This window comes from Stomoxys calcitrans, chromosome 4 (genome assembly GCF_963082655.1).
Source record: "Stomoxys calcitrans chromosome 4, idStoCalc2.1, whole genome shotgun sequence".
Taxonomy (NCBI): domain Eukaryota; kingdom Metazoa; phylum Arthropoda; class Insecta; order Diptera; family Muscidae; genus Stomoxys; species Stomoxys calcitrans.
In genome coordinates this window covers 22,548,543-22,561,005 of record NC_081555.1, presented here as the reverse complement: position 1 = coordinate 22,561,005, position 12,463 = coordinate 22,548,543, and the positions used below count along the sequence as shown (strand labels likewise).

The window sequence follows — 12,463 nt, the reverse complement described above, 5'->3', positions numbered from 1 at the left end:
TGGGTACATAAAACACAGCAAATAACCGAATAACTATATAATAATCGGTTATTTTTATCTGTTTCCACACGATAGCAATGCATAGCTAATATATATAATGCTATAACAGATAATTGCTGTTTTATTTTATTTCCTTCCAGTGCAAGTCAGATGTTCCATTTAAAATATCGGTGCAAGGTTGTACATGTAAGTTATCGATATCATGCAACAGGTAATCGTAATTTGCACTAAAATAAAACACATCAAATAATGACCTATAAATAGTGATTTTCACTAAAATCAAATCAAAATTAGGACTAAAATTAAACAAAAAATGCTGTGTTTTATTTTGCAAGTCATATATTCTGTATAAAATATCAATGCAAAGTAGTAGTGGAAGGTTATCGATATCATGCGTTGATAATAAGAAACGATATAACAAGGTTTCCGCAAATAGCACGTTTACATTGAAATTTGTATGATTTGGATTTAACTAAATCTAAAAACAAATCCTATCCGTTTACACTGCGTTTTTGGGCATTTAAGTGACACCCACAAGCGTATATGCGTGTGCACGAATGTGCATATCACACACATATGAAGTACATATTGGTACTTTTATCGATTATTCAGCCATGAAATCGGGTTTGTTTAACAATGAGGTCATTAGTCACTGCTTACACCTAATAATATTCGATTAGTCCTAATAACAACCCTGTTATTTTAGCATTTACATTTGCTGCAATGCCATCCCTGTTCAATCATATGTTTACCCAAATTTTAAAGTTCTATTTCTTTATGCAACTTCTTTAGGTTTTTGAGAAAAGTTAAATTCCAGCTAATTTATAAAAGAAATTTCAATTAATCACCATGAGCTTTCCCACCAAAGAGGAGCGAACACAATGCTGGAATAGTCGTGATGAATATTGGAAATGTCTTAGTGAAAATGCCCCAAATCACAGTTCAACTTCAGGTGAAAAGATTCCGGACGCCTGCAAAAAGCTGAGAAAACTATTCGAAACCAGCTGTCCCAAAACGTGGGTGAAACACTTCGATCGCAAAAGGACGTATGAGCAATTTAAACAAAAAATGGATCAGGGCATTGATCCACTGAATGAACCAAAGAAGTAACAAGGGAGGAAGAAAAGTCAATTGTACAAAATATAAAGCTTCTTTCTACATAGTGTTCATAGATTTTGTTAATGTACTCTTAATTAAAAAAAATATGTATGTATTTTGTTATTTTAAAATAAACTAAAAACTACTAAGACATGGGTTTTGATGCATATACCTTATCGGCGGGCATATCTACAGATACAGAGACTATATGTTTACCGGGAATCATAACATTTCCTAAAATACGGGCATCCTGACCCTCTTCCAAGTATTCGGCACACATGGACAATACTATATTAGAATCTTTGTCGGTGCAATTGAAGAAACCAACTAAAACTCGGCCATCCGTTATCACAACTCGAAAAGGTTTTCCCAGCCATTTTCTTAGATTTCGTATGCCAGGACTTAGATGTTCATCGTTGATTTTGGCATTGTTGGTAATGACATTATTGAGCAAAGGGTTCTGTAGAATATACGAAATGAAACTAAAGGCTTTGAGAATATGTTTGGAAATTTTAGTTCCTCACCTCATATTGTTTAGGATTTGTTAAATCGTTCATTTGTTAGTTTATTGAAGAGCTATAAGGGGACTTTGGTGGACTTTAGTTGTTGTATAGAAATTATAATTTGTGTATTCCTAAATAAAAACACAAAACAGCTGATTGTCATTATATGTCAAAGCCTATATGAATTAAAACAGGGTTGTTTTCCCGCATTTGAATAAAATTTGTCTCTGTTATCAGGTTTATTTTCAGCATCACATAAAGTAACAAGTTTGGAAGTTATCGCCAATTTATTTTAGTGCCTTTTCTTGTACTGCTGCATAAAGATGTCTGAAACTGTGTTTGCTGTTATAACAGGTAAGCTGGAAGCATGCTATGGCGAAGCCAAAGTGCCAATTATGAAGTTATGGTAGTTAGTGCTCAATTATTTCCAATTTTATTAAAGTATCTGTGTCAGTTAATTTGTTTAGTTTTGCAAATCATCCATAACATGCCGTTTGTGACCAAATTATTAGAAAATTTTAAATAGTTGAGCTCAGAGCGGAACAGAAGATCTATTTGTTTTCACAAAAACCCCATTTTTAATGTGTTCTACAAACGTTGGAGTTTACCGAGGAGATTACCATGTCCACTATAACGCAGAACGCATTGGTTCGAATCTTGGCCAGAACATCAGAAAATTTTTCAGCTATGGTTATCCCCTCCTAATTCTGGCGAAATTTTTAAGGTATCATGCCATGTAATTGACTAAGTAGCCTTCTAAATGAATTCTCCTCAAAAAGAGTTGTCCTCCTTCGGCACGCTGTTCGCACTCGGCCATTGAAGAGAGATCCATTGCCAAAGAGATAAACTTGAATCGGACAGCACTTATTAATATGTGAGAAGTTTGCCCCTCCGGTTTCTTAATTCAATGTTTCTAGGCATATGGCTGGTCTCACAATATTTGTTGGACAAGTTTCCCCAACGGGAGCGCAGGAGATTTAACATAGTATCGATCTATATATCCACCTTAGCACTGACATTGTAGGAGCGACTCAGTTCGACCTGTGATTTCGGCATCGGAAAATCGACCTAGGTTTTCACCCAGCACCCATAACGATGTACCGATGAAGTTTTTTGGTGAATCCTATATACCGTTATATCGGTATCGGCTATCATTTTTCTAGCAGTCAAACTATGCCAAAATTATGGAATTTTTGATTATTTTCCCCATTTTCTGTTTTTTTTTTCTATACAGCGAAACATTTTTTTTTAACATTTTCTCTCCTTACAGTAAGTGTTACCTTCCACAACAGATCTGGGTAGTTATGGCTCCATTAGGCTGGTATTGATTCCAATTTCGCATGTGTCTCGATTGTAACCAGGGACCTGGGAGACATGAGGATTCCTCCTGAATTAAGTTCATACGATGTTGATGCGTATTATAGCAATGGGCTCAAATAGGAATATTGTGATTAGAGCTCAATCACCTCAAGGACGGTGTTTGTATCCCTATTGAGGCTCTTGGATATTGGTGGGATTTTCAGGTCATTTGAAAAGGAAGGGTAAAGGTTGTTGGCTACGAGGATAACGTTTCCATCTTGGTGTGTGGCCGTTCAGTGTGCATATAGTATGCTGCCAAAATTGGCCAATGGGCTTAACGTAAAGATAAAGTAAGTGCTATTCGCCAATATGAGGTCACTTGTTGTTATCAGGGGACCTCCCATTGCAGATAGGATCCGGAAAAGCAATAACAAAGTGAGCACTTTAACGTCACGCTGGATATATTGACACATGACGCTTGATTTGTGAGGACGACGGTGGAGCACCTTTTCTGGCACTGCCCTGGAATTTTGGGGGGAGGTGCAGGTTTATGGCTTACCGAATACTATTTTTCCAGTCTAAATTATCTTCAGGCAAATAGCCATTTCGGCATTCTTGCCTTCAATAGGGGCTTGATATGGGAGATTAGGGGGAACTTCTCTAGCACGCCTGGTCCCCATTTTTGTCATGCATGTTGGCACTTTATCATTCTAATATCTGGCATTGTACTGCAGTCAATTTTGTGTGAGTCCTTCTGTGCTATTTGAATCACAAAATAGATCAAAGTTCCCCGAGTGAATTTTTTCGATTAAGGTTGCCAGACGCGTGCCATAATATAACCCAAGTTTAAGAACCATAACAGCAGTGAACACAAAAATCAATTTAGGTATTAAATATATTTTTAAAGTTTATATTTTTGTAAGGCGAATTCAAAAATGAATTGGCATATCAAGTTCCCTTATCTGTGCCGTTGCGGCAACCCTAATAAAACGGCTTGGGCAGGCATATCTACAGATACAGAGACTATATGTTTACCGGGAATCATTACATTTCCTAAAATACGGGCATCCTGACCTTCCTCCAAGTATTCGGCACACATGGACAATACAATATTAGAATCTTTGTCGGTACAGTTGAAGAAACCTACTAAAACTCGGCCATCCGTAATTACGATTCTAAAAGGTTTTCCCAGCCAGTTTCTTAGATTTCGTTTGCCTGGACTTAGATGTTCATCGCTGATATTGGAATTGTTGGTAATGACATTATTGAGCAAAGGGTTCTGTGGAATATACGAAAGGAAACTAAAGTCTTTGGGAATATGTTTGGATATTATAGTTCCTTACCTCATATTGTTTAGGATTTGTCAAATCGTTCATTTCTTAGTTTTTTTGTAAACTGTAAGGAGACCCGAATGCTTTTGTTGGATTTTGGTAATATAAAAACACAAAACATCTGATGGCCATTATATGTATGTCAAGCCTGTATGAACTAAAACAGGGTTGTTTCTCTGTTATCAGTGTATATTTTCAGCAACAAGTTTGGAAGCTACCGGCAGTTTTTTAGTTCCTCTTCGTATACTGCTCCATAAAGATGTCCGAAATAGTGTTTGCTGTTATTACAGGTAAGACGTGAGCCTAGGTATGGCTTAAAAGCAAGCCAAAGTTCCAAATGTTTCACCAGAAATTGAAGTTGCAATGTTCCAATTACAGTTCCAGTTAGTGCACAATAATTTTTCAATTTTATTAAAGTAACACGAATGTTAATTTGTTTAGTTTAGTCATAGCAAATCGTGCAAGTAATCCATAGTATGCCATTTGTGACCAAATTTTTGGAAAATTTTAAATAGTGGAGCATAAAGCGGCACAAAAGACCTATTTGTCTTCATAACAACCCCATTTTAAGTGCGTGTTCTACACCGTTGAAGGCCACCGAAGAGGTTAGCCTTTGCTTTTATTAAGCTGAAAGCCTTGGTTCGAATCCTGGCGAGATCATCAGAACAAATGTCAGCTGTGGTTATCCCATCCTAATGATGGCGAGATTTTTTAAGTATTATAGCTTCTCCTCGAAAAGAGTTGTCAACCTTTGGCACGCTGTCCGTACTCGGCCATTAAAGAAAGATCCATTGCTATAGAGATAAACTTGTATCAGACAGCACTTATTGATATGTGAAAAGATTGCTTCCAGTTTCCTTAATTCAACGCGCGTAGGCATAAGGCTTGTCACACAGTAGTTGTCTTGAAATTAAAGGACCGATTTCCTGGGCGGTGCAAGGACTACGGCCACTGTGTGGACAAGTTTCCCCCTATGGGGCGTAGGATTACCAAACTAGCAGATTTAAAGAAGTGTCGCGATAGATATCCACCGTAGCACTGAAATTGGGATACCGACTTAGTTCTACCTGTGATGGTTAGGTAGGTTAGGTAAGAGTGGCAGTCCTTTACAGACTCACTTAGACAATTTTAAGTCCATTGTGATATCACAGTTGCGACAGACCAAGGCTTCTGGCGGGAATCGAACCCATGACTCCTGAACTAGTAATCCAATCACGCTACCAACTCGGCAACCGGGGCGCCCACCTGTGATTCCGGCATCAAAAAATGGACCTAGGTTTTCACCCAGCACCCATAGTACCGATGAATGTTTTTTGTGAATCCTATAATATCCAATTCTTTTCATTGTTCGGGATCGAAGAATCGAGCCAGCCGTATTATCAGAATTTAAGATTTATCTATTGATCAAAATCTGACCAGCCAAAAATATGGTATTTTTACTTATTTTCCCTATTTTTAGTTTTTTCTATACAGCAAAATTTTTTCTTAATTTTTCCGATTTTCGTTTCTTACAGTTAGTGATACCTGCCACCAAGATGCTACACGCGATCGCAGTGGCCCTCGCCTTGTAGAACTTATCAATGAGAACTTTGAGAATTTTCGCGTACTGAAGGAAATACTGCCAGATGAAAAGGAGTTGATTAAGCAAAAGCTTTTGCAGTTATCCTCACCCGAAGTGGCTGTAGCTTGTATTTTGACTACCGGTGGCACAGGCTTTGCTCCACGTGATGTTACACCCGAGGCCACCAAAGAAATGTTGGACAAAGAATGTCCTCAACTTTCCCTGGCTATAGGCATGCATTCATTGCAGAAGACCAAGTTTGCTATTTTATCACGTGCCATTTGTGGCATAGCTGGACGCACTTTAATAATAAACTTCCCAGGCAGTGAAAAGGCGGTGACGGAGTGTTTTGAATACATCAAGGATTTGCTGCCTCATGCCTTACATTTAATCAACAATGATTTGGATTTGGTGCGTAAGACTCACGAGCAGCTGCAAAGTCCCAGAGTACCAGGGCCAACTCGTCACGTTTGTCCTCACAAGACGGGCAAAGGCGATGCCAATGATCGCAATTCTCCTTTTCCCATGTTGCCTGTCACTGAAACCTTAAATCTTATAATGCAAACTGTGAAACCTCAGGCAACTTTGCCTCATCTTTTGAAGAATTTCAAGTCACCAGTTGATATACCTCCCTTTAGGGCTTCCATTAAAGATGGTTATGCCATGAAATCTTCAGGATTTTCGGGTACCAAAAAAGTTATAGGCTTTATAGCCGCAGGAGATGCCATTATCTCAGAGGACTTTGAGGAAGATGAATGTTATAAAATCAATACGGGAGCACCGGTGCCTTTAAAGGCAGACTGTGTCATACAAGTGGAAGATACAAAATTATTGAAGACCAAAAAGAATGGTCTAGAAGATTTGGTGGAGATTTTAATAGAACCTACTAAAGATTTAGATATAAGGTAAGAAGTAAAGTAAAAAAATATCATATAATCTACAAAAATTCTTTGTTCTAGGCCAATTGGCTGTGATCTAGCCAAAAATTCTCCCTTGTTTCCTAGTATAGATCTCTCTCCTGTGGTTGTCAAATCCATAATGGCCTCTGTGGGGCATGCCGTGCCTTTGCATAAGCCTCTGGTGGCTATAATTTCTACAGGCAGCGAGCTGCTAGATCCTCAGGATTACCCTGTCGAAGGAAAGATCTATGATTCCAATACCACCATGTTAAGACAGCTTTTGCAATACTTTGGATTTGAGTGCTACGTAACAAAGGTCTTGTCCGATAAGTATGTTATAGGTGTGTGTGTGTGTGTGTGATGAGTCAAATATGATTTTTTTTGTTTTCGATTTTTTTAAGTTTTGATGAAATCACCCAAACATTAAGCTCCATTTACGATGAAGTTGATTTTGTTATATGCAGTGGTGGCGTTTCCATGGGGGATAAGGACTACATTAAGGGAGCCCTAGAGAAATTAGGTTTTAATTTGTTGGTGGGACGTGTCAACATGAAACCAGGGTGAGTTTTAAAAAACTTACGACCTTATTCACAAAACATAAAGAAGCCTTAATAGGAAATCTGTCAAATCAAATTTTTTCAAATCTACATTTAGTTTTGTGAATAAGTTTAAAATAACTTAATAAATATCATTCATATATTTATCTTTTATTAATCCTTTAAGCAAGCCTATGACTTTTGCCGCCAAAGATGATAAATACTTTTTTGGCTTGCCTGGAAATCCGGTATCTGCATTCGTTTGCTTCCACTTGTTTTCTTTGCCTGCCATAAGATGGTGCTCTGGCTGGAGTCAAGAGAAATGCACTTTGCCCATCATTCAAGTTACGGTATGTATCATTTGCATTTTTTTTTGAATATATGACAAACAAAGAACAATCAAATTAAGATACTATAGAAAAGTCCAACCTCATCTTTAGTCTGAACAAAAACAAGCCTTGAACTTTTGCTATTAGGTTTTGATAGAACCAAAACACGATTTTTTTGTAATTAATAATTTGCTTATCTTGTTCTGAGAAGTCGGCGCCAGCAAGGTTTTTGCAAAGCTATAAATCTGCTGCAATTTTCTGCAACAAAGTATGCCTTAATGGTTTTGCGGTTATCACAATGTTGTCAAATGATTCTGTAATTTTTTTTCTTTTTTTTTTTGACACATACAAAGACACACCAGTATCAATAATTCAGTCGAAATCAGTGCAAACCCAATGGGAACTGGTTCTATGTGTTGTTTGGAATCGAGGGAATTATCATAGGATAGGGGCTGTCACCTAAGTGTTGGTGTTTTATCCTCTTGTCTTATAAATATAATAGTAAATTTTTGTCTGGTACCTGTATTGAACTCCTGACCCTGATTTTATTCTATTAACCGGGAGATCGTTTTTTTTAGAAGCTATATCCAATAGGTTATCGACCTATTCGAACAATACATGGCACGAATGTTAGAGGTTATAGAAAAAGACACTGCAAAATTCAACCCAATCGGATCAAAATTACGCCCTCTAAAGGCTAAAGAAATAAAATCGGAAGATCGGTTTATATGGGAGGTAAAAAAAATGCACAACGAACTGATTACTGGCTTAGGTGTATGTCCATAGTGGCATGGGGCGATTTAATATCTGCACCCTCTTTTCAACCTCAACCTATATGGGAGCTATATCAGGTTATGGACCGCCTCATACCACCTTTGGCACACTAGTTGAAGACCATAGAAGAAGTCGAATCAGACAAAAAATGCGCCCTTAGGGGCTCAAGAAGTGCATTCGGAAGGTCGTTTTATGTAGGAGCTATATCAGGTTTTAAACCGATTCAAACCATAATTGACACGTACGTTAGAAGTCATAGAAATAGTCATAGTCATAGTCTCTGTGGAAAATTTCAGCCAAATCGGATAAGAATTACTCCCTCTAGAGTGTCAAGAAGTATATTCGGGTTTATATGGGAGCTATATCAAGTTTTACACCGCTCTCTAGAAACTCAAGAAGTGTAATCGGGAGATCGGTTTATATAGGAGCTATTACAACCAGTAAGCTCGAGATTAGTATAAACCCGACTTGACTTCTTCGATATAAACCCGATTTGACTTCTTGAGCCTCTAGAGGGCGCAGATTTCATCTGATTTTGTTAAAATTTTGCACATAGTACTTTGTTATGAATTTTGATTTGGAACAAAATTGCAATGGGGTTTTTTTCTGACTTTCAATATCTATGCCGAGTTTGGTTTAAATCAGCCCATACCCAGATATAGCTGCAATATAAGTCGATTTTTCGATTTGAATTCTTGATTCGCTAAAGGGCGCAATTATTGTCCAATTTAGATGAAACTTTGTACTTGGTGTATTGATATGATTTTCAATATTCACATCAAGTATGGTCCAAATTGGTCTTTAACCTGAAATAGCTTCGATCTCATGATTTGACTTCTTGAGCCTCTAGAGGGCGCAGTTTTCATTTGATGTTGCTGAAATTTTGCACATAGTACTTTGTTATGACTTCGAGTATCCATGCAGAGTTTGCTTAAAATCGGTCCATAACTTGATATAGCTTCCAATTAAACCGATCTCCCGATTTGACTTCTTTGGTTATTAGATGGCGCAATTATTGTCTTATTTGGATGAATTTTTGTGCGTGCCGCATTTGGTTTATAGATGCCGAGCTTGGTTTGAATCGATCCATAACCTGGTATATCTGCCATATTCGATCCGGCACGGGTTAGCTGTTAGCACCACACAGGCCGGAACATTGAGGTCCGGTCTGTGTGGTTTTTATTGCTGATTGTTGTCACGAGAAGCTTGGTTGAGAGCTAGCGGGGGCGTCCACAGTTTGGGGACAGTGGAATGCTCCATACGGAGTAGCTGCAGTCCCGGCCAATCAACGGTATAGAGCGGAGAGTCTCAGCAAGAGGTCGGGCGGAACCGGCTCTTGCACAAATACTGAGTGCCTATGATGCTTTATATGACAATGCGGTTTAATTGTGCTTTTAAATAACAAATGGCCACCCTGTTCCCGCGGCGATCGGTCCTTTGCACTGGAACGAGCTTACGCACCTACAGGAGCTTAACGAGGATCGCTAGCTCCACAGGAAACTGTGGCTACAATAACAACAATAACGTTATTGTTCGATTTGCAGCTTTGACATGGTGTTTTGTGACGACTTTTAACATCCACACCCATTACAATCTAGGTTGGGCTTTGCCCTTATAGAGCTTCCAAATAAACCGATTTCTCGATTTCACTTCTTGACCAGTTAAAGGCCAGAATTATTGTTTGATTCGGATAGTTTAGATATTGCTCCCCTATAAGCTGATTTTTCGATTTGAATTCTTGAGCCGCTAGAGGGAGCAATTTTTGTCCGATTTCAATGCAAATTTGTACATGGTGTTTGGTTATGACTTTAAATATGAATTTATTGCTAATTTGGCCCATGAACATTCCACTAAGGAACTGGGGTAAACTTCTCACATATCAATGAGTGCAGTCCGATTCAAGTTTAAGCTCAATGATAAGGGGCCTCCTTTTTATAACCGGGCCCGAACGGCGTGCCGCAGTGAGACACCTCTTTGGAGAGAAGTTTCACATGGCATAGTACCTTACAAATGTTGCCAGAATTAGAAGGGGAAAATCAACGCTGAAAATTTTTTCTGATGGTCTCGTTAGGATTCGAATCCAGGCGTTCAGCGTCATAGGCGGACATGCTTACCTCTGCGCTACGGTGGCCTCCATGAATTTAAGTAAGATCAAAATTAATCTTTTATGCGAAATAGTTCTCATATAAACTGATCTTCCGATTTGACTTCTTGAGTCGCTAGTGGATGCAGTTTAGCTCTGAATTCGTCAAATGCTGGTTGAGGGTTATTATTAATTTCGGTCCGGCCGAAATTAACGCACTATTTCTGTTTTTATACCCACCATAATAGGATGGGTGTTTTACTAATCTACCCATTCCATTTGTAACTCGAAATGTTGATCTATGATCCCCTAAAGTATATATATTCTGGATCGTCTGGACATTCAAAGTCGATCTAGTCATATGTGTGTCCTGTCTTTCGAAATCACGATAGCGTTTGAACGCGTCAAGCTAGCCGCTCAAAATTTTGCATAGATATTTGTTGTTGAAGTAGATCGTTGTGGATTGCAAATGGGCCATAATGGTTTAGATTTGGATATAGCTCCAATATAAAGAGGTCCTTCGATTGGATTTCTTAAGCCCCTAGTAGCTGGAATTTTTATCCAATTGTGCTGAAATTTTGCACATAATGTTGCTTTAGGACTTCCAAAGATCGCGCCTAGTATGATCCAAATCGGTGTATAAGCTGATAGATCTAACATATAAATTGTTATCCGATTGGTTCGAAGTTTTGCATGTAGGGTTCTGTTATGACTTGCAAGAATCATGACAAGTGTGGTCCCAATCAGTATATAATCTGATAGAGCTCCCATATAAATTAAATCCCAGAATTCACATCTCGAGACCTTTAAAGCCACATTTGTTATCCGATTGGTTTGAAATGTTGCATGTAGCGTTCTGTTATGAATTCGTGGGAAGTATGGTCTGAATCGGTGTATAACCTGATATAGTTACTATATAAACCGTTATCCAGATTTAACAATATCCAGATTTAACGAATGAGCTGAAATTTTTCTTGATTGATGTCTTTAAATTGTTTTTTATTTATATAATCGATTGCATATGACATGTTGAATCACACCTTTAGAGACTGTAATCTGAGGCTAATTAAGATGCAGCAATTCATTTGGAACAATATTTTATAGGCCTTTTACGCTGTTTCTTTATTTTTTTTTTTGGTATTGCAGTTGGAAAATCAAAGCATACCATTGGATCCACGGCCTGAATATATGCGTGCTGCAATCACCAGCAGAGATGGTCAACTTTACGCTTCAATTACAGGCAATCAGGTTTGTATTAAGTCTTGCCCCATCAGCCATACTAAAACCATAATAGTAGACTTGATGGAGTTTGAAGGTAGCTCTCTGGGCTCCCTTTCTGTTCATACACCTTTAATTAACTGCATATTTAACACTTTCGCTTTATGATATTTTTTTTGTAAACACATGCACTGCCACGTACCGGACAACAGATGAGTAGCCGTTTGCAAAGTATCGTTGGAGCCGATGTACTTGTGCATTTTCCAGCACGCAGTGAAAACAAAACTGAAGCCAAAGCTGGTGATATATTGCCAGCCAGTGTATTGCGTTACGATTTCATAACGAAATATGAATGAAAGTTATTTGCTGTCATCGTGGCCAAACCACCGCCCATGATCGGCACTTGATCAGCCAAGCATGGCTGAGGTCTGCCTCCCAACCCCACCCCCCAAAATGCAATGAGTAAAACATCACCAGGGTTTTGTTTTTCTATATCTTGTTAATTAGATTAAGTTTTAAAAAACAAAAAAGTTAATCATGTTCAATTTATTGTTCATTTGATTGGAAATTCACATCATCATTTTTCATCAAATTATTATAAATGTTATTACTACAAGAAATACAATTTCTTTTTAAGGTTCTTTTCACTTTTTTATAAACGAAACTTAAGTGTATGTACAGTAAAAACAGAAATGAAACAGTTGTTTAAAAGAAATAGAAAAAAGGGTTGTGGCCAATTTATAGAGCTTAGTTGTTGATAAAACAAATTATATATAAAAAAAAAATTAAAATCAATCTGTTAAACACAATACGATATATATATGATATTTGT

The 12,463-nt window shown here is 37.9% G+C and overlaps 4 protein-coding genes across 5 annotated transcripts; 2 read left to right on the top strand and 2 right to left on the bottom strand.

The window, feature by feature from the left end:
- The first annotated feature begins 740 nt into the window (after window positions 1-740).
- Window positions 741-1,247, top strand: LOC106085534 (cytochrome c oxidase assembly factor 6 homolog). The gene has a single exon (XM_013249838.2). The coding sequence runs from the start codon at window positions 850-852 to the stop codon at window positions 1,108-1,110; it is 261 nt and encodes an 86-aa protein (XP_013105292.1). The 5' UTR covers window positions 741-849; the 3' UTR covers window positions 1,111-1,247.
- Window positions 1,185-1,756, bottom strand: LOC106085522 (N-alpha-acetyltransferase 38, NatC auxiliary subunit). The gene is made up of 2 exons (XM_013249817.2): window positions 1,623-1,756; window positions 1,185-1,558 (listed from the first exon to the last, which is right to left on the bottom strand). Exons 1-2 carry the CDS (start codon window positions 1,653-1,655, stop codon window positions 1,244-1,246), a joined length of 348 nt encoding a protein of 115 aa, XP_013105271.1. The 5' UTR covers window positions 1,656-1,756; the 3' UTR covers window positions 1,185-1,243.
- Window positions 1,757-1,828: 72 nt separating this feature from the next.
- LOC106085479 (molybdenum cofactor synthesis protein cinnamon) lies at window positions 1,829-12,447 on the top strand. Of its 2 annotated transcripts, none has more exons than XM_013249747.2 (7): window positions 1,829-1,955; window positions 5,746-6,697; window positions 6,752-7,021; window positions 7,093-7,251; window positions 7,415-7,577; window positions 11,560-11,661; window positions 11,844-12,447. In XM_013249747.2, the coding sequence occupies exons 1-7, from the start codon at window positions 1,925-1,927 to the stop codon at window positions 11,985-11,987; spliced, it is 1,821 nt and encodes a 606-aa protein (XP_013105201.1). In that variant the 5' UTR covers window positions 1,829-1,924; the 3' UTR covers window positions 11,988-12,447. The 2 variants fall into 2 exon arrangements, with proteins under 2 accessions (XP_013105201.1, XP_013105208.1); XM_013249754.2 differs by lacking the exon at window positions 1,829-1,955 and adding an exon at window positions 4,414-4,521.
- LOC131993963 (N-alpha-acetyltransferase 38, NatC auxiliary subunit-like) lies at window positions 3,782-4,351 on the bottom strand. Its single transcript, XM_013249809.2, has 2 exons — window positions 4,244-4,351; window positions 3,782-4,179 (listed from the first exon to the last, which is right to left on the bottom strand). The coding sequence occupies exons 1-2, from the start codon at window positions 4,274-4,276 to the stop codon at window positions 3,859-3,861; spliced, it is 354 nt and encodes a 117-aa protein (XP_013105263.1). The 5' UTR covers window positions 4,277-4,351; the 3' UTR covers window positions 3,782-3,858.
- Window positions 12,448-12,463: the final 16 nt, after the last annotated feature.

Coding starts and splice junctions, on each gene's coding strand:
- LOC131993963 (XM_013249809.2), bottom strand. CDS start 4,276: ATGAACGATTTGACAAATCCTAAACAATATGAG. Junction 4,180..4,243: donor CAAATCCTAAACAATATGAG/GTAAGGAACTAT, acceptor TATATTCCACAG/AACCCTTTGCTCAATAATGT.
- LOC106085534 (XM_013249838.2), top strand. CDS start 850: ATGAGCTTTCCCACCAAAGAGGAGCGAACACAATGCTGGAATAGTCGT.
- LOC106085522 (XM_013249817.2), bottom strand. CDS start 1,655: ATGAACGATTTAACAAATCCTAAACAATATGAG. Junction 1,559..1,622: donor CAAATCCTAAACAATATGAG/GTGAGGAACTAA, acceptor TATATTCTACAG/AACCCTTTGCTCAATAATGT.
- LOC106085479 (XM_013249747.2), top strand. CDS start 1,925: ATGTCTGAAACTGTGTTTGCTGTTATAACAG. Junction 7,022..7,092: donor ACAAAGGTCTTGTCCGATAA/GTATGTTATAGG, acceptor GATTTTTTTAAG/TTTTGATGAAATCACCCAAA. Junction 7,252..7,414: donor CGTGTCAACATGAAACCAGG/GTGAGTTTTAAA, acceptor TAATCCTTTAAG/CAAGCCTATGACTTTTGCCG.